At 41.3% G+C, this 21,664-nt stretch overlaps 1 protein-coding gene across 1 annotated transcript in view; it reads left to right on the top strand.

The window, feature by feature from the left end:
• tshz3b (teashirt zinc finger homeobox 3b) overlaps window positions 1-20,850 on the top strand; it is a 62,360-nt gene extending 41,510 nt beyond the window's left edge. Inside the window, exon 2 of the mRNA XM_070898080.1 lies at window positions 16,541-20,850. Within this exon, the coding sequence (XP_070754181.1) occupies window positions 16,541-19,755 (3,215 nt within the window). The 3' untranslated portion in view covers window positions 19,756-20,850. The remainder of the gene's footprint in view (window positions 1-16,540) is intronic.
• The last annotated feature ends 814 nt before the right edge of the window (window positions 20,851-21,664 follow it).

Here is a 21,664-nt window from a genome sequence, read left to right as displayed (position 1 = left end):
CAGGCCGAAGGTCCTCCACCCACGCAGCCCCACTGCTATCCCAGGCCGAAGGTCCTCCACCCACGCAGCCCCACTGCTATCCCAGGCCAAAGGTCCTCCACCCATGTGGCCCCACTGCTATCCCAGGCCGAAGGTCCTCCACCCACGCAGCCCCACTGCTATCCCAGGCCGAAGGTCCTCCACCCACGCAGCCCCACTGCTATCCCAGGCCGAAGGTCCTCCACCCCCGCAGCCCCACTGCTATCCCAGGCCGAAGGTCCTCCACCCACGCAGCCCCACTGCTATCCCAGGCCGAAGGTCCTCCACCCACGCGGCCCCACTGCTATCCCAGGCTGAAGATCTAGGCACAGAAGACAGTGCAAGGCACTCCGAGCTCATGGAAAAGCAGCAGTAATTTCTAATAAAGATTGGACATTATTATTAAATAATCCCACCACAAATCTTAAATGTTTAAATGGAGTGTTTAGAGTACTTAGGTAGACAATAATGTACAACAATATATTTGTGGAGATATTAAATTTGCATGTGCCTGTACAAAGTTATAACACTGGGTTAGGGTCACTGATACATGAACTGCAGGACCATGGTGCATGTATCAGTGACCCAGAAAAAGTTAGGATCCATCAACACCTTAGTAGTGGAACCTGCCCCTGTATCATTTAAACTAATATGTTCCAAGGTTTGAGGCCATTTTACATGTTGTGTCCGTCCCTTTATCCTATAATATGTTTGAGTGCAGCATTAACAAATGAAGTGCAGGAGTCAGGTTAAAAGTCCAAAATTAATATGTTTATTATACATTTGTACAGCACAATGGTAATTAGCTTAACATGACTTATATTAAAACCTTCATACCTTTAGAAACTTTAATGATTACAGTGGCACATTTTATAAAAAAGCTATCAACCAGACCAACCAAGAAACAAACAAGCAAGCCATTAATCCTCCTCCTTAGTGCTGTGCGCCAATCCTGCCCCAGTAGATGCCGCTACCCTGCACGTGCCCGTAGTTGCAGACTTCTGCTTCCTTGGCACCCTTAACCGCAAGTTCAATCTGGATTTTTTTTCCGTTGTGGCGTTTCTTGTTGCTGGTTTACAACAGGGACAGAGCCAAAATGTGTCGTTGTGGAAGGCCAGGGTTGCTCTTCGTTAACATCCTCAGCCTCAGGATCAACCCTTAATTTTGGTGCTGAGCAGAAAGCATTCCTCGCATCAATGACTTCCTGGGTTAGCTCCCCTATTGCCGCTACGACCTCGCTCAAGTGTCCCGAAATTCTTTCCACCTGTAATGACAGTCCCCCTAATTCTGACCTCATCCCATCAACGGCTTCCAGGAGCCAGCGCGATTGTTGGATGTTCTCCCCACTCATCCCCGCAAGATGTCCTATGTTCCCTGAATCCATTGTTTCTGCATCAGGTTTACAGTATACCCTCCTTTGATGTCTCGCAGGTGTGGTTTGCTGTGACACACCTGGACCTGCGGCCCCAGACATCACACCTAGAAAAGTCCCATCGCTTGACTCATTCATGAAAGGGCTTAGAATGCTCAAGAGGTTCTTCATCTCCAAATCCAAGGTGACCATGTCATCATCATCGATGTCTTCTAGCGTCCCATCATTCTCCTGATTTGGAATCTCTGGAGTGGCGATTTCTGGAACATTCTCTCCTTCAACTTCAGATGCACCTTCTGTCTCCTCCTGAAGCTCAACCTCTGCGAAACAAAAGATAGATGGCAGATTAGCAGCATGGAGGAAGGAGAAGCGTAGGCAGCACACGCAGAATGTAACATTTAGCCAACCCAGACTGTGCCATTTGCAGGGCTTACCCTCTTTGGGAAACTGGGACCAGCTTCCGTGTTGATCGTTGATCTTCTCCTGTGACATTTAATCATAGATGCTATCCTCTGCTCCACGGCTGTTAGTTGAAGCCTACTTGGCAGACCTCCTCCAGTTTGTGACCGTTCACAGTTGATCTGTGACACCATTTTCTGCAAAGATGAAAATGGAATTTTTAAAGAGAGGGCCCTTCTGAACACACATACACATTTACACATACATGGATCACATTTACAAATGATTTTGCAGTGCATAAATATACATATGCTTAAAAACCCACATAAATGTAAATATAACTTATTACTTACAGTCACTGCTTGTCTGAGGTCCTGCCACTCCTTTTTCAGCTTCTCTGGGTGAGGGACATTCCATTAAACTCGACTGCAAACTGGTCCCAAACTTTTACGAGTACAGAGGGTTTAAGTTTCCTTTTACCGCAGCTCCCCTTGTTTTCAATAACTTCTCACCTACTCGCAATTAAATCTACCAGGGGCTCAATTTCTTCCGTGAGAAATCTCTTCGCCCTTACTGCTTCCCCTTTCTCCGGCTCTGTCTCCACCCCTTTCGCCTTCTCTGCGGCCTTCGATTGCAGCCATCTTGTGATCAAAGCTGTATTTCCTACCTGCAAATCCACCTCTGCCACCAATGGATTTCCAGTGGTGATCCACACAGTCCCCACGTGCTGAATTTTATACATTGTGCAGCGCATGCGCAGGGGTTTTTTTTGTGCGCAGGCCCAACGCGTATGCAGCGTGAAATTTTTTTTCCGTGCATGCGCAATTACTTGCCTGGTTTTTTTTTCTAGAGCGCATGCGCTGTGCGGTTCCGGCACACACTTGAAGCCCTGCCCTGCAAGTTCAGCTCGGGTAGCGCCGGTGCCAGAAGGTGCACATGATGGAAGGAGACTTTGTTTATTTTATTTTCAGCGTTGTGGGACCAAATAAAAACAGGCGTCCAGGTAAGTGAGCGCCATTATTTTTTTAGGGAAACTTGGGCCCATTATTTGGGGCTCATCCACAGCGCAAAAGTGCCCATGATTCAGCAGAAATTGGCATTAACTTGGTAACTCCTTTGGGAGAAGCTGTAAGATTAATGATGTGAGAAGTGGATAAATGTCATACATGCACTGGTATATCAGGAAAGTACTGTTTAGAGGTAGGTGTTATGGTGTATTGTTGAGGCAGAGTAGGAATGGCACACAAAATCTGATCAGTAAGACAGATACTACCTTTGTTGTGGCAAGGGAATATTTGGATTTGAGGTAGAAACATCCGTCACCATTGGCAAATGTGCCAATAAAACTATCATTGGCCTTCCAGTACCACAGATGGTTATGAGAAGGAGCAAATGAAAAGGGGGAGTTAGTTGACCTTGATCATGGTGATGGTAGGGTCACTACAATTGCCTCAGCAATTGCAGTGACCCTACCATCACCAAGATCAAGGTCAACTAACAAGGACAACAACCCACAAGGACAGAATTGGGCTCAGCAATGATGCCCCTGTGATTGAATAGCCTGCCAATATTCAGTGTTTAAATTCACACGAATAATGGCCACTTGAGCAAGGTCTTGGAAAGCAACTGACTATACCTTAGCAAGGGTCAATGGGCTAAGGAAAAGTGTGTGTGGGGGGGGGCGGTGGTTAGAGATTGGCACAACAAAGGGAAAAAAATTCCTCTCCAGTTATCATTTTGTTGTGGCAGCATTCAATACATTTTGCATAAAAGAACATGTAGCTTTACAAGGATTCCTATATTAGGTTGTCCATTCATTGTGTTCTACTCTAGGGCAGGTCCTAACTCAAGTCTCACACAAGACTTTTGAGCCACTTATTAGGGAAGAATAGCTGAGGTGGTTTCCCATTGCCTCATGATTTTTATCCAGGCCACCTATCCTTTACAATGGGTGGGGTGGGGTGCAGAGATGGGGCGGGAATACTTGCACTCATTGGATACATGTACCCCCGCCTGACGTCACCCCAGTATTCAGATCTTGCGCTCTGGTCTCTACTTGACAGGGCAGTCTGGAGTTGGGTCTGAAACCAACTATTATGATTTAGAGGTAGGAATACCACGACTGAGCCCAGTCACTCCATCCAGACACGAGGACCCCATTGGATGTCAACCCAGTATTTAGAGACCACACTTTAGTCTCCACTCACTGGATTGGAACCTTCACCTTCTGATTCATTGTACAAGTCTGTAGGCTGGAAGTAGAAGAACAGATAGCTTTGCCAGTGCACTGTGCACGCTTCTTCCCAGGGCACATGACCAAGGACAGTGATGCATAAACATTTCTGCCACAGATTTACTAGGTGTGGATCAAGTTTCCGTTTTATTTGATGATTTTTCAGGTGACGATGAGAGTAGTTGATCACCACTACCAATAGTAGATTGACACCTGTGACTGAACTAAATACCATCTCAACTCCAATTAATCAGAGACTTGAATATTTTAATCTGTTGCTGACAGTAGTGTGAAATACACCAGTTGGTTGGTTGATAAAGGTACCATCAGCAAGAATTCAGAGCACCATCCAATGGAAAATCAAGGCTGACATGGTCAACTCCCAGTTGTCCTCACCAAATGGAATAATACTTGTGCGCTGAGCATACACCAATGCTATTAGTGTCATGCAAGCAACACTATCGATGATTATAGATTTCCAACATAGGGCTTGACATTTTCTTAAATAATACAGAACTAGAGCTTGTTATTTACCATGACTTGTAAAAGACCAGCTATACTATATCCACACAGTGACAATTTATAGGCTGGCTGCTGTGAAGAAATGGACACAATAGCGAGCGTCACAACAGATACTGTTATAAGAGCAGATCACAGTCAGTTGATTGTAGCCATTCAGGAGAAAACTCTTGTTTGTAGAAACCTAATAAAAATGGGGAGTTGATAGTCAGAAAGCTGCTTTTATTGTATTTTCTAATGAAGTTTTAATGCATTTGCTACAATTGATTCAAAGGCTTTTAATGCGTGTGCGTACACTACTCCTGAGCAAAGCAATATATTTCAAATGACATTCTTAGATAGCTGGGACTGTGTAGCCTACATAAATAATGTTGGGATATGGGCTGTAGCACTAAATGTACAAAAGCAACATACATTTCTTTCAAGCATGTGGATATATTAATAGCATTAAATAGATGATATTCCATTTATTAGGTTGCACATGCTCGATTTTTAAGCTAGTGTGTTAAGCATGAACTTGCTCAGCTGTCCTGTGGCTTCAGAATTCTCAGTCATTTCAAAACATCGGCAATAAATTAAGTCAAGATGACCACAACACTATAGTAATTGGTAACCTTAGAAAAATGTACTATATGATATTAACTCCTTAACCTCTTGCCTTTGGTTCAGATTATGACCACTGTATCTTAGTTGCGAATGGACTATATCCGTGCTTGGACAGAAGTTTCTATTCAATAGCACATTAGATTTAATACTTTTGTTTGTTTAAATATTGCTCTGTGTAGAATTCTGAGAAGAGTGAAAGGCACTTGAAACAGATATGACTGTTAAAAGAATTTGGCAAAAAGTATAAAATGCTTCTATAAGAAAATAAAAATGATGGAACCCTGGAGTGAATCATAAGTTATAAGTCAAATTTTGAGCAATGTATTAATATGTCTGAACCCCAAATTCAATTTGCCTTTAGTTCAGTCTCCAGTGCCTGTTATACTATGATATTATATTTACTGTGGAATTTTAAAACGTTAGATCATTGTTTTAAAAGTTTCTAGCAACCTGTTTTACACTAGGCCTGATTTTATTTTGGATTGACTTCAATAGAAAACAAAATCAAGCGGGATGTAAAATGGACCAGCAATTCACTATTACCCATGACCAATTTCACCCCCTAGATCTCTTGCCATTTTTCGGAGATCACTTTAGCACTGTATGGTCTTCCGAGTGTTAAACTGCTCTGCAATAATATTTTCTGTGAACTGCTAGTAATTTGCAGCGGATTAGAGAGGAATTCCAATACATGGGAGAAATCATTTGAAACAATTTCACAATATCCAGACACAGTGTGTATACTGGGAAGTGTTGTATGATCATTTGGATTAAAAGGGAAGTACTTAACATCAGAAATATGTCTCCTTCATCATATAATCCCATGATTTCAGTTGCCTGGTTGGAAAAAGGAAACACTCAGATAATGATGAGCTTCTATTACAGGATAGAAATCCTTCCTGGAGGCTAATCTTGGGCAACATTGCTGCTAAAAAGTTCACTGTTGGCCAGGGCTATAGTTTTTCTCCCAGACTAATGCTCCTCGTTAAGAAATTATAACAATGTGTTCTGCTATAGAAAATACAGCATAACCACATTGGGGCTCAATTTGAGGTATTTAGAGAACATTTGTAAAAGTAGTATTCCTTATTTTGTACTCCTCTCTTTTATTAATTAGTATATTATGAAAGATTCTAGTGGATGTTCAAGAATGTAAAGTAGATTCCTGTTCAGCAAAGTACCATGGACGATCGATACACAAAGGGTTAGCTATTTCATGAAGATTAAAGTTATGATTCAGAACCGATTACCTATATTGCTAATCAGATCTGAATGCAAAAGCAGGACTTTCCCTTGAATTACTTGGTAGTACAAAAGCTTAACATTTATGGGGAGGGCGAAGCAAGGATTTAGTAATGATTGCCATTTCCATCAAACCAGATGTCCCATTCAGACCAGATGTTTGTTTTTAAGTTTCAGTAGTCATTCTTTCCATTCCAATCTGAAGCAGATTATAGGATGGTGTTGGACTGGATATGGTCAGTGACAGGAGTTAGAGCATTCTTATGGAATGTTTATTTGCAGTTACGTGGTGACCGCATTTGTCAGAGCATTAGTCAATTGGATTGTGCACCAATCGATTGCAGGTCTCTCGAAGGCTACAATGTACTTGCTTCTCCTGGAATACTCACACATTTTCTCAAGTCACAAATCCATTCATCTCACAATGTCAAATTGTAATAATTAAGCATTATTGATCTTAAATTCAATTAACTGCATTAACACTTGGCTAGATTGAGGTGATTGTAGGGGCTGGCCAGACAGAGCATGTGCCAATACCGAATTGAACAACGCCCACCCAGAACTGGTAAAGTTTGTGCTGTAAACTACAACAGCCTGTGTGATCGTTGCAGGCCCAAACAGTTCCCACCCGTCATTAGGAACCCACACCTGTACCTCATTATAATTCTCTTTTTTTTAAAAAGATTCCCACGAACAGAAAGCCTGATTCCAATAAAGGCCCAGTTCTGCTGATCGCATTAATCAAAGTAATTGGCCAGTAAGGAATAAGAATGGAGCTTAATGTTAATATCTAGAATAATACAAATATTTCAGCTTTTGGAGGGATGGGGTGATGTTTGGGCAGTGTTTGTCTCGATTTGCATATCAGTGCTCTGCTCCTCAATTGGAACATGGGCTTGATCATGTCCACAGACGTTAGGTCACACCCAGATTAACCTCCCTAGGGGTCATTATTTGAGCAGTACGTGCTGGTATCTTTCGCTAGTCAGTTTGCGGTTCCTCCCACAGAGATTCTGTCTGAGCCTGGCAGACTCATTCGTAAAGGAAGGTTTGAGACTGAGACTCAATGTTTTATCCGAGTCCAAGAATCTAGAGTTGTTGCTACCATGCCACCTAAGAGGTTAATTATTTAAAATAATGAGACCTTCCCTGGCCCCTGACGATGCTCTGACCTGCATCCAGAAAGTTACAAATAGGGCACGAACCTGAAAATTATAAAGAGGCACCCAGGGAGATAGGATGACTGTCCCAAATCTGACAACAATTAATACCAGAAGCTTTTCTTCTGAAGCTTGGTTGAATGGATCCTAAAATGTTGAACTTCCTGCACAATCCTTTTGTAGAGTAAATGTGTCTTGCAGCTTTATGAGCTCAGTGTACTCTGTCTAAGCCTTTGCCTGCTATTGCATAATGACATTAGTCTGTTAAAGAAGCTGTTGAGGGAATTGAATTCTCACAGCTACTCAACAGCACCTTTGTACATAACCACAAACTACAAAATGGCACCATACTACAACATAGTTTTCATGCATGTTCTATGTTGGTAGTGTAAATTATATTGTTTTCTGTATATTTCCGCAAATTAATGGTGCCAAAAATGTAGTGCATCTTCAAGAAGGAAGTAACTCATGGTATGTGCATTGCTTAGCAAGAAAGAGGATCTGACTCTTGTTGAGTGGGAAGACTGCTTATTACAAATCCTAGTCACTTCTCAGAAGTATTTTAAGGCAGAGTACTGTTTGAATTACTGTAAAATCTGGAGTATTGGTTACATGGTGTAAAATCAAAGATGCAACATTTACAAGAGTTGGCAGCGAAACATCCATCACATTAGAAGAATATAAGTCACAATCCCTGGTTGCCAGTAATACAAACCTGAATGTGGATTTGATTGGAATTTCATTTTTTTTGCTGTATCAGAATTTCATGTTGCTTCCTGTGTGATTCTGATTGTCAAGCTGTTAGTAATTTCACCTCTTCAAATGAATATAAACAAAAAATTAGAAACTAAGAAAGGAAGAAGTGTGGAATGTGCTATCCCTAAATTAACCCTATGTTAGTAGGTTTAGATTTTAGATGCTTTTGATTTGGTGTCCAATAAATGCTCTGAAGCATTAAATTAAACTTTGAATGCTCTCTTAATTAAACTAAAGTTTATCACGGGTATCTAGTGTACTTTTTACAGACATTTAAATAAAATTAGAAACAGAATTACAACATAATACAGTATAGCGTATAATGTGCTGTGCTTTGTTCAGATCTGGGTTGGTGAAGGTTTTTAAAATGGATATCAATCATCTCTTTCCTTCAGTTTATAATGCTGTCATCCAATTAATGTCACAAACTCCCTATCATGATATTTATTCAACATTCTTTCTAAACAAGAATTTTCTACCACCAGTTCACCATCTCAAACCTTAAAGGGGCATTAACATACTGCTAAAATTATTTGGTATGTCAAGTAATTATGTGTGCAATTAAAAGTATGCAACAAACAGATTGGGGAGCTGATCATATCATTCCACCATTGACAGTGCTGAAAAATAAATTGATATTTATATTTTTAAAACCTGTGCAAACTGTATTGTAATAATGCAAATGGGAACGTATCCAGAAACAACTAAAGGGGATTTTTTTTTAAGAGGTAGCTGGCATTTGTTCCAGTAACTGAGCCTGCCTGAAAGCTCCCTAAAAGGATGAAGATGCTCCTTTAAGTAGAATTCCCATTGAAATAGGGTGGAATGGTACGCAGGAGCTCCAAGATTTAGCACCACCAAGTGATGGCAGGTGAAGCTAGAGACCGCCATCTTGCTGAGCTGCCAATTGTAGCGATGCTGCTTGGTGACCGTCCTGCCAATTCGGTGCAGCGACATTGATAGAGGCCTGGGCACACATTGCCCAGCCTCTTGGTTACAGTCAGTGCATGATTGGGCGGGGGGGGGGGGGGGCTGTCACCTGAAAAAGGGAGGGAGAAAATCAAATCAAAAATAGATAGAGCGGTGTGAAGAAAAATAAAGATTCACAGTGCAACAGTTTTATGTCCCACAGCGACTTTTAAAGCCTGCTTTTTTTTTTAAGGGGGAATTATTCAAATTTCCTCGAATGGGTCCATTTTAACTAAGTGTGAAAGCAGCAAACCCTTTGCATGCTGCAGAGTGCACTTCTAAAATGCACTTTGCATATTGATCTTAATAAGAATGTAATGCACTAAGAATTGATGTGAAATTGGTCTCCACTGGATTCATGTAAAAAAGGAATTTTGTGCCAGGCCTACTTAGCCACCAGAAATAATTACACCCTGAGTAGACAGGGAAGAGTTTATGCAGCTTTTGATCACATCGCAGAACTAGCTACATAGTAAGTAGAGTCCAATTCATTACGTCATTGGACTCTGTCTAACAGTATGGGAATTTTTATTTGACATCAGTTACCATCAAAGCAAATAAACAGACGCTTCAACTTGTGTTGAACTGGACTGAGGTAGTGGAAGACTTGCACAGTTTAAAGCTGGCACGATGAGGTGAGACACGGGCACAAACTTGTGTGCGACATCTTAACTACTTTAGTCAGATAGTCAGATGTGTTAAGTTCAAATCAATTTTTTACCCCGCCAGGTTTCAATTGTGCAAGGCTTCCACAACCTCAATCTACTCCAGGACAAGGCTGGAATGCTAGAGTTTGAAAAGGCAATGTTAACTGTAAAGTGCACTTGCAGCCGGAATAGCATCAGCTCTCCTCCTCCTTTCTCTAGCTAGCGCTAGGAAGAGAGAAATTCCGCTACATGAGGTCTGACAATTCTGTTTCATTATTAAAACCCTGTGTGAGTTACGAGTTAAAGCCTTTAAGGCATGTCGGTAACATCATTCTGTTTATTTTATGAAAGTTAGTTTCTAGAAGGAAACAGAAAAACAAATTAGACTGTAGTTTCTATCATTAGATATGGTCTGTAGTTTTATTTTCCACACTTAGAAAAAAATGTTATGGGTTATGTAAAAATATGCTAACTCAATAATCATACTAATTTTTAACCATGACAATGGTATTCAGAATTTCTGTATCCTAGCAACCTAGTGATTAGTTTGTCAATCGTGAAAAGCAGAATTCTACTGAGTAAAATATTTGATTCCATGCTTGGTTCAACAAAATGATTTAAACCATTAGTGGAAGTAGACTCACTCTGTTTTGTTCCTTGAAATCAGTGAATTACTTCATGCTGATATACACAAACAACTAAACCCTGCTCCTAGTAAATCTGGGCATTCAGTACACTGTACATGGGAGGACTGTGTGAATAATGTTCCGAGGAGATTAGCATATGATTTTTCAGAAAAGTAAAAACTAACCACCACACTGGGAAAGGAGCATTCCAAGAAGAAAGATTTGTTTTTCATAAGGGTCATGAATATTTCTAAAGAACCTTTTGAGGACCACAACAGCATTTGTTAATCAGTTTATTAAAAACAAAAGATTTTATTTTAAGACAACATTGGATTTTCTGAAATATATTTCTTAATTTTTTTCAGTATAATAATAGAGATATTTCTTGCACATTTTGTATGATAAAAAAATGTACAATTATTTGAACAGGGAAGCGGTCACTCAGTAATCAAAGGGTTACATTTTGTGTATAAGTGACACCACGTCTGGACTGCACTGAAATCCATTGCAAGGCCGCAGTCATGTCTTTAGTGTTCTCCAGACTGTTTTTCATTAAAAGGCCCTCACCACAACTAAAGCATCTAGTAAAGCCTACAGTATTTTTATGTCTCAGTGTTGTTTATTGTCTTGTTGGCTAGGTGTCCCACAGTTAGCAAGCTTTTATATGTCGCTTTCTGGGAGCTGGAGTCTGTATTTACAGGATGTTTACTTAGATATTTTTCCTGAAGATCACGAGAGGTTCAGCAGTAGTGCCTGCTCACAGCCACTTGACTACTTTGGCCTCAAATATGGAATACTGTGCATTATCACAAGTACAGCACAAAGAGTAATATATCACTGTTTATCTTTTGCAAAATCAGAATTCAAAAAGCTTTTACAAACCCCCTGTGATGGTGTAATTATTAATTACATATGTTTCATTCATAATTCTAAAGAAGAAGACAAATGGCAGCAAAATTTGAAGTGTGCAGTAATTTATTAGGCAATAAAATTGATGTATTCACACAGCCTTCAAAATTCATATGTTATGAAAAGTTTAGGGCCAAAGCCCAGCAAGGGGTTATGGGACATCCTCCCCTTGGGCACTGTATAATTTTAATAATCTAAAATCGCAAATATATAATTCCTTGGATAGTTGTGGTCAGTGTTTTTTTAAACTGGGGATAGATGAAGGGAGGCCGTGTTAACATTTCCTATTACAACAAAACAGAATTCTCTACATCTGATGCAGGCGTGGAAATCACAACATGCTAGGCGTAAATGGACACGGCTTGCCTCCAATGGTATGATGACCGATTTCTTCATTGTAAACCGATTGTGCAAGTTCTTTGGGCTATCCTGATTAATTAGCGTCAACATTTTAAAACTAGTAATAAAAATAAATGTAATCCTGACTTTCGGATAGTAGCCCTCACCCTATCCACCAATAAAGCATCTCCATTTCCTGGTGCCACACAGTTTGCTTTATAGCCTCTGAGGGGTTCTTTTATTACGTGGAACTTTATCTACTTTGATGTGGATGGACACTCGGGGCCCTTCACAGCTGTCAGGGAGAAGAAACCGTCATCCCTTCTCTTTCGATGGATTCGTTCCCAGGTGTGAAAAAGTGCAAAATTGGGTGTTTGCAAAAAATGCAGATGGATGGAGCAGTAGGGTTCGACAGTAATAAAGTTGAACTCATGAATTGCCAGGTACTTGAACTTGCTGGCCTTGATTGGGGTTCTTTTGTCGTTCTCCACACTCGTTACTGAATGGAGTGCCGCATGGAGTTATTATGTTCCAGAGGTGCCACGGAGAAAAGAAAAAAAACAGGCATGGACCAGTTCACTCAGTTTGAATTGTACCTCCCGATAACCGATCACAATAGGACACCCTCTCCTGCTCCATGAAGTTGATATGTAGTGGCATTGATCGCCATTAAGTTCACAGTCCCGATCATCCTGTCCTGGCTGGAGGAGGGTTTGTGGTGAGGAGCGTTGTTGTTCGGAGAAAAATAAGAAGAAAATATAAATCTAAAAAATAACACATGATGGGGCCGAAATTCAGGTTCTCGCCGTTACTGCCCGTTTGCGGTGGCCATGCAGCAGAATCCCGTGGCCGCCGCTTTATCATCAAATGGCCGCCCCGACCCAAATTCAGGTCGGGGATTTTTCGGTCTGGTCCCAATTCCGCCCCTATGCTGATGACCACCGCAAGCATGTCATCAGAACGCGCACCACCGCTCTCCCTCACCTTCAAAATAATCAACCCGAAATTCAGCCAAAAAGATCCATCCCCCGCCGCGCGGTGCCCCCTTATCCAGAGTGAGCGTGGCCCGGCAGTGTGATGGCCCTTAAAGGGGAGGGCCCACTGCCACGGGAGTGGGCCCTCCCCTTTAAGGGCCACCACACCCCCTCTTGGGTGCCAGGCCACTGGCCCGGCCGAAACCCTCCCTGGTGCCCCAGTGGCCGAAGATAAAAACTGGCAAATTCTCTTCCCTTTAATGGAGGGGAGAGAGTGTGGTGGCACACACACGCTGTGACCTCGCCACCACTCCACCGCTGACTGACAGTGGCCGATCCCGGTCCCAACCAACATTCAGCTTCCTGTCGATCTCCCACCCCCACTATGACCGACTTCCGATGGGACTTTGAAAAAAATGTCAAGTCCCAAAAATCGATCCTCCGGCCGCCTCCGACATTCCAGCGGTAGGATCCTAATTGGTGCGCCAGCTTTCTGGCGTAACTGAATTTCGGGCCCGATAGGTCCTGTCCATCAACAAATTCTGATATGAAACCATTTTTTGGAATCATAATTCCTCTCTTTGTATAAATATGTACGGATGTAAGAAAACTGGAATAACGAGAGGAAATGTGGTCCGTTGAGCTCGATACAATGTACAATTTGCCCTGCCATGGACTGTACCCTAGGGTGAGCCTTTGGCTTAGTGGTAGCCTTTCTATCTCTGAGTCAGTGAAGAGTTTGAGGCCCATTGCAGACAGTCCCGGCGAGTGTAGACTAGGAAATGATCGCTAAATACTGAGTTAACATCCAACAGTGTACTTGTTTCCGGACCAGTAGCTCTGTGTCAGAAGGGTTGGGTTCAGGTCCCATGCCAAGCAACCCTGGTGAGCAGAGACCAAAGCACAGGTCTGAATACTGGATTGACATCCAAAGTCGCTACGTCCGTCTGATGAGTCTAGGTGCCTCCCCCCCACCCACTCCCCATCATAAAAAGTAGATGGAGTTTTTCAGCCTTGGTTGCAGCCCACCTAGGAGGACGTCCTCCGAAGATTAAAACTAAGAGGAAGGCAACTTGAATCCACCTGAGCTACTCTTCCCCAGTAAGTATCTCAAGAATCTCATGTGAGACTTGAGCTAAGACCTGCCCTAGAGCAGAACACAATGAACGGACCACCTAATCTAGGAATCCTCATTTGGCTACATTTTATTTAATGCAAAAATGTATTGAATTCTGCCCCATATATAGAATCACCAGAGGGAAGTGAATAACCCTACAGAAAACTTTCCAAAAGATAGGGTTCTGTGAAATTCCTGCCTGATCCCCAAGATAATCCAGCAAATTCTTGGATATCAATATAACTTTACAATGCACATCATTCACTGGCAAATCATATGTTTTCAAACTAGGGCCTGTAGACCCCAGGAGACCCGAAAGGTTATCAGAGCTCTGTTCGCCTGGGACATAGTACTTAATTCGAGTACAGTGCATCGCAAATTCTGTATTCTACTTTGGTCGTTGTTTGCTTAATAGCATACTATATCTGTGTTGTATATACTAAAAAGCATTTTCTGCTTGGATGACAGTGCTTTCCTTCGAATAGCTAATACTGTTTGTTAGAAGTGGGGGGAGTTCGCTGGTAGTATTTGCACGAGGTATCTGGCAATATGTCAGTATTTTCACAAGGTGTATGACTATTTTCAGCAGGTCATAAGAGTGTGTCAGTACTTTCAGAGGCTCTTGGTGTACACCAGTATTTGTCGGGTATACGCAGGGATTCCCCAAGAGTATGTCAATATTTGAAAGTGGTCATGGAAGTATGTGAATATTTTTGGAGGTGTTAATATTTTCAGGGGTCCTCACTATTTGCAAGGGGTCCTAGAAGTGTGTCCGGTATTTTCAATGGACCCATTACTGTGTCCGCATCTGCAGTAGGTCCCAGGAGTGTGTCAGTATTTACAGGGGATCTCCCATTGGAAAAGTTAGAAAACTACTGCCCTAGATGGTTGGACCTCACAGATGACATTTCCATGGCCTAGGGCTGCACGAGTACCTACACAATATGTAACATTCAGTGCTGGTTTAAAATAGATCCATTATTCTTAATATTAAATTTACTCTGATTACTGCTTAATTCAACTACCTTCCCAAATGTGTTTTCTGATCTGGGCCTCTTCTGGGTTTTTACGCTGCTGTTCTGTCTAGTCGATGCAGTTTGCACATTGCAGTTCCTGTTCTGGTTCAGACCAGAGTTTAGAGAATGAAATACATTGCATCTACTTTTTCATCATCATTTCTTCTCCCAGTTGTAAACAATAATCATATGGAAAACTGGTCTTTTGAATCTTTTGGCAACCTGATTCTTTGTACAGTTCTTTGGCCTGATCATTGATGATGCATGAAACCAATTCTCTCAGCATTGCCCCAAATGATTTCTGTAGGTCTGGCCCGTTGGAACATAATGAAAAATTATTGCAAAACAGCAAATATTACTGTTCCAATTTCTGGAGGAGGTGTCTGATTCTTTGCTTGGCTCATGCATGATGCTAGTATTTGCAGTGATTAATCGCTGTTTCCTCACACGCTGTTTCTGCTAGTTTAAATTGGATGATGACATCATTTTGTTGGCACATACAGACTCTTCCAAACAACTATTCAAATCAGACCCCTTCCTTCCCCCTCACAATGTTGCCTGTGAAATGCAGAGATTTGTTTAATTCCAGCGAGCTGAGTTTGGTTTTATTGAACTAATTATGCAATGAGAATGATCTTTTACTGTAAATGATTTTACATTCAGTGCTGATACTTTTTTTTTATCACCACTAATGGTGAAAAATCTAAACGGGTGTGTGAAAACTATGTGATATAAACAACATACACTTTCATACACTTCAGTCCTCTCATGGGTTTTCACTAGCATTTTATAAATTTATTCAAAGAAAATTACTGCAGCATGAAAACATCAAATCTTATACCAAAACTTGGCAATCTTGTTATTGTCATATTTTCCAAAAGCTTTTTTTCTAAACCCATTTCTGACATCTGCAGGCATGCATGCATTTCACTGTTTTGACAGAGTGAAAGTCTGATTAAAATGATGCACACTTAAATGTCAGTGGGTCGAAAGTAACATTCTTCCATAAACCTGTATGTAGCAGTGATTAGTCAGTACAGAATTTTTCAACCATCTGTTCTTCCATAGCAGAATTTTTGAAGTATAGAAGGGCAAACCTGGATATAGCCCTCTAAGTCTTCATAAGGTTTGGAAATTTGGAGTCCAAATGCAGATAATCAATCTATATATTTCAAGCTATGTTTTAAATGTACCATTTAGAATAAATATTCAATTTACTAAATACTGAAATACAGAAATTTGTAATGGTTGCATAATTTAAATTGTGAATGTCTCTGCTTGGAAATGCATTTGAGGTAGAAGAAGCATAAGACATATTAATTGACAGACAGGAACTGCTGTCTCTGAGGTTGATACATGTAATTTATTACTTTAGAAATGAATGCCACCTCCAGAATTTGCTTCATTAATTTCAAATTTAGTTTTAATTTCAAGCTGTTGCCCCTTGAGAAGAATAAGGTGGCAAATTATGTTTGAAGAGACGATTTTATGCACCCAAGAAACACTACATTTTAACTATCTAACTTTGCAGCAGATGTTACCAGTTATGATGTTTTGCCATATTTAATTTCAATCCATACTAGCAGCAATTAACTTAAAACTGTTTTCTCCTTCTCCCTTTTTCTTCTTTTAATGCAGCCTACGTTTCAGACGAATTGAAGGCAGCAGTATTAGGGGACGAGGAAGCTGAAGCCAACGAGTCTGGAGCTGATGGAGAATCATCCTCAAAGTATTTGTGCAATGAGCAGGAATTTAGCAAGGAATCTCCTAGCTACCAGGACTCCCCAGCTGCCGAGTTTTCCGGCCAGGAGCTGGACAGCGTGTCTCACGTTAGTGAAACCAGTGATCGATTGGCTGACTTTGAGAGCAATTCCATAAAGACTGAAGACGAAAACAAGGAGAGCGGCGGACCTCCCGAGGAAGGAGGAGTACAGGACAGTTTAGAACAAATGAAAGCAATATACAACAACATTCTATCAAATTCCTACTGGTCGTCTCTGAGTTTGGGCCTTAACCAGCCGAGTGGGCCGGCAACAAATGGCGGCAGCAGCAGCAGCAGCAGTAGCAGCAGCAGCAGCAGTTGTGGAAGTGGGAGCTTTGACTGGCATCAGTCTGCCATGTCAAAGACATTGCAGCAAGTCTCTCAGACCAGGTTTGTTCAGGAGCCAAGTCTCTTCAGCACAGTACAATTGTACAGACAAAGCAGTAAGCTCTATGGCTCCATATTTACTGGGGCTAGCAAATTCCGCTGTAAAGACTGCAGTGCTGCTTATGACACCCTGGTGGAGTTGACCGTGCACATGAATGAAACTGGACATTATCGCGATGAAAACAATGAAACTGACAATAACAATCCTAAAAAATGGTCCAAGCCTCGTAAACGCTCTTTGCTAGAGATGGAGGGGAAGGAGGATGCTCAAAAGGTGCTAAAGTGTATGTACTGTGGCCATTCATTTGAGTCCCTTCAAGACTTAAGTGTTCACATGATCAAAACAAAACACTATCAGAAAGTGCCTTTGAAGGAACCCGTGACACCAATTTCCACAAAGGTCCTCCCTTCCACCAGAAAAAGAGCACTGCTTGAGCTTGAGCTGCCAAGTTCTCCAGATTCCACAGGTGGTACACCAAAAACATCTCTTTCTGACACAAGTGATGCACTACAAAAGTCCTCAAACCCGTATGTCACACCAAATAACCGTTATGGACACCAGAATGGTGCCAGCTATGCCTGGCAGTTTGAGGCAAGAAAGTCTCAAATCCTCAAGTGTATGGAGTGTGGGAGTTCTCATGATACTTTGCAAGAACTCACTGCACATATGATGGTAACTGGACATTTTGTTAAAGTGACCAATTCCGCAATCAAGAAAGGGAAACAGATAGTTGAGCCACCACAGACACCGACACCCACACTAGTGACAGCCATCTTAGAAGATAAAGTCCAGTCTGTTCCTCTAGCTGCAAGCGCGTTCACATCGTCGTTAAGTACCCCAGTAAGTGTCTCACCAAAATTAAATATTGAAGTGAAAAGGGAAGTTGAAAAAGACACTGAAAGCGATGAGGACAAAGTTAAAGAAAAAGTGAAAAACTGTGATGATGAGGAAAAATTTGACATTTCCTCAAAGTATCAGTATCTGACAGAAGAAGATCTGGAAGAAAATCCTAAAGGAGGCCTAGACATCCTAAAGTCTTTAGAAAACACAGTGACCTCGGCTATTAACAAAGCTCAGAATGGGACTCCAAGCTGGAGTGGCTATCCTAGCATTCACGCAGCCTACCAGCTTCCCAGTATAATGAAGTTGCCGTTTGGTTCATCGGAGAAGGCGACACACTTGAAATCAGCATATAGCACCATTGATAGTATGGCTTCTCCAAAGAACCAGCCATTAATTTCACCACCCAGTAGCCAGAACTCTCCTGTACCAAAAAACAATTTCCACGCTATGGAAGAGCTAGTGAAGAAAGTCACAGAGAAGGTAACCAAAACTGAAGAAAAAATGAAAGAGCCAGAAAGTAAATTATCCCGACTGAAACACGGAACCCCTTCTCCATGTGACAGTGAGGCAGGAGAACAACTAAAAAGCGAGGGTCCAAAAGATTCCAATCCTAAAAGCCACGAAAATAGTTCCAACAACCAGAAAGACAACACTAAAGAGAGTCCAGCCAAGAATCATTTGGAGAATGGTACAGAGGCCTTAAAACTCACTACAAATAGTATGTGCACGAGCACAGCCATTATTACGGACCACCCTCCTGAACAACCTTTTGTAAACCCATTAAGTGCATTGCAGTCCGTTATGAATGTTCACTTGGGGAAAGCAGCGAAACCTGCATTGCCTACCCTGGACCCTATGAGCATGCTTTACAAAATGAGTAACAGCCTGGCAGAAAAGGCTGCTGTGGCCACACCAATTTTGCAGGCCAAAAAAACAGAGCCCATAGACCGTTATTTCTATCATGTCAGCAGTGACCAGCCCATTGATTTGACGAAAGCCAAGAGTGACAAAAGTGGCTCTTTGGGTTCAGTGCTTTTGTCATCCACATCCCCGTCGTCAACATCTTCTTCATCCACTGTGACAACAGCAAAGACATCTGCAGTCGTGTCATTCATGTCAAACTCGCCGCTACGCGAGAATGCCTTGTCAGATATATCTGATATGCTGAAAAACCTGACAGGAAGTCACACATCAAAATCTTCTACACCTACGAGCATTTCAGACAAATCTGAGGTGGATGGTAGCACGATGGAGGAGCCAGAAGAGATTTCACCAGCTCAAAAGCGTAAAGGCCGTCAGTCAAACTGGAACCCACAGCATTTGCTCATACTGCAGGCCCAGTTTGCAGCCAGCCTGCGACAAACCACAGATGGGAAATTCATTATGTCGGACCTCAGCCCACAGGAGAGAATGCACATCTCAAGGTTTACAGGACTCTCCATGACAACAATCAGCCACTGGTTAGCCAACGTCAAGTACCAGCTTCGAAGGACAGGTGGAACAAAATTTCTTAAAAACCTGGACTCTGGGCATCCAGTGTTTTTTTGTAATGATTGTGCATCACAGATCAGAACTCCTTCTACCTACATCAGTCACTTAGAATCACACTTAGGCTTCAGGTTACGAGACTTATCAAAACTTTCTAGTGAACAGATAAGCAGCCAGATAACACATGCAAAACTGCCATCTGAAAAATCGGTGTTGCCATCTCAAGACGATGAGGCTGGGACAACGTTCCAGTGCAAACTTTGTAATCGGACTTTTGCCAGTAAACATGCAGTTAAACTGCATCTCAGTAAAACTCACGGCAAATCACCAGAGGACCATCTTCTGTATGTTATAGAGCTGGAGAAACAGTAGCATTTACTTTAGTAACCTAACTATTTGCTTTGAGGACAACTCTGAAAGAAGCCTTAAAGCTACTGTAACAACTCTTGGCACATGTTCTTGATTTACTGCAGAGTAGCACTCTGGTCTGAACTCTTTTATATAACTGTACAGTGTTTAATGGAAGCACGTAATCAGCTGTTACTGGTTGATTACAAGGGTAAAAATGGTAAGTGTTTGGAATTTTGTGTAAATTGGATTTAGTTGCTGTGTATCGCTCAGATGCATTAAGCTGCATGCGTAATGGACAATTTAGTTAAGCATTTAATACTGAACCTGGTGCACTTTCTCATGTGACTTAAGTGTGCTGGTATTTCTCAGCCTTTAACCTTTAACCCTCTGAGCACTGCTGAAGCACTTCTGCATTAAGTTGCAACAACAAATTGGCAGCATTATTATTTTTCAGATCACTGACTGAAAGCCATTATTAAAATAATGATCTGCAGCTGTCTTTATTCAATTCCATTGTCATATTTGTGCAGATGATTTTGCACAATATAATTTTCAAGTGTATTATTTAATGGAAATTAACTATTTTCAGAGCTAAAATGACTAGTCAATGCTCAAAGGGTTAATAAAATTAGAAAAAAAACTTGTACTGTATTTCTTCAACAGTAATATACAAAATTCTTTCAAAAGGTTTATGCTATGAGATCCTGCTACAAATGTAAAAAGGCATTCCATGATGTAACCTCCTTTACTTATTTATGAGCATTCTCACTTGTTATTTTAATGATCATCATGTGTAGAATGCCTTTGATTGGTAAGTTTTGTTCTGCCTAATTATTCTCCCATGATTCCCTACTGCATCTTTATATTTTGGCATATAAAAGGTAACCCGTGGTTACCAGCACACTGAGTGAGTCTGTTCATCTCCATTTTTTCAGTTAATTTGCAGAAATAACTGACAGCTGACACCATACAAGAATATATGTATAAAATAGGCATGTAAACAGCACAGATACTGTAATGCACTCTGTGCCCTGTTTTGTTGCTGGAAATGAAACACCATTATGGCTGTTCGTATAACTTTTTTTTCTACTGCAACATTAAAACATTTTCCAATAATTTTGTGTTGCTTTCACACTATAGTCTACATACAAGGTGCTACAGGTAATGAGCACATTAACACTGAAGATTACATATTCCTGGCTGGAGCTTGAGTGGGTTTATGGCCCTGTCAGGCAAGGGTTTTGGTTAAAGCATTATTTGTCTGATAACCGCAGCACTTACTGAGAGATACTTTAGGGGTTAGCACCTTTCGAAAGGCCTTAATTCACAGGTGCGCAATGGAGACCAAGCTGTAACCCCACCCAAGCACTGGCTTGTTCCGACACATTGTATATCTTCTAGCCGTCACATTCACACAGTATCTTAAAATAACATTTGTGATAAATGTGCAATTTACCTAATTTATGGCACTATGATGTGCTCAGGGCTACATACAAGATGAAAATCTTAAATGGAGCTTGAACAGTGCACTTCACAACAAGAAATCAATATGCCACGGCTTAGAGAGCTATCTGCTAAGGTAAAATTAGCAGAAACCAACTAGCAAGGAGCATAGCCCCAAGTCTGTGACCACAGAGTGGTTATAGTAAACCAAAGTATAACTTAATAAAGGATTGGTATCTAACAAACAAGACTACCAACATTTGTGCATGAAATCTCAATTTTTGTAATACTATTTTATGTCCTGTACATATTGATCTTTTCAATGCTCTTGACTTCTGTCCCAGCCAACTGTCTCTCTTGCAGGCACTACACCCGCTCGAGATGACAAGGGGCCATGAATTATGTTTGAAAATTGGGCATAACCTAAAATTCACATTACCCAGCAAGCTTGACTGTGATATTAACAAAACATCTAATGAATGGTTAC

The sequence above is a fragment of the Pristiophorus japonicus genome, chromosome 13, assembly GCF_044704955.1.
Source record: "Pristiophorus japonicus isolate sPriJap1 chromosome 13, sPriJap1.hap1, whole genome shotgun sequence".
Classification (NCBI taxonomy): Eukaryota; Metazoa; Chordata; class Chondrichthyes; family Pristiophoridae; genus Pristiophorus; species Pristiophorus japonicus.
The sequence above is the reverse complement of the archived record's forward strand: the minus strand, read 5'-3'. Positions and strand labels throughout refer to the sequence as shown.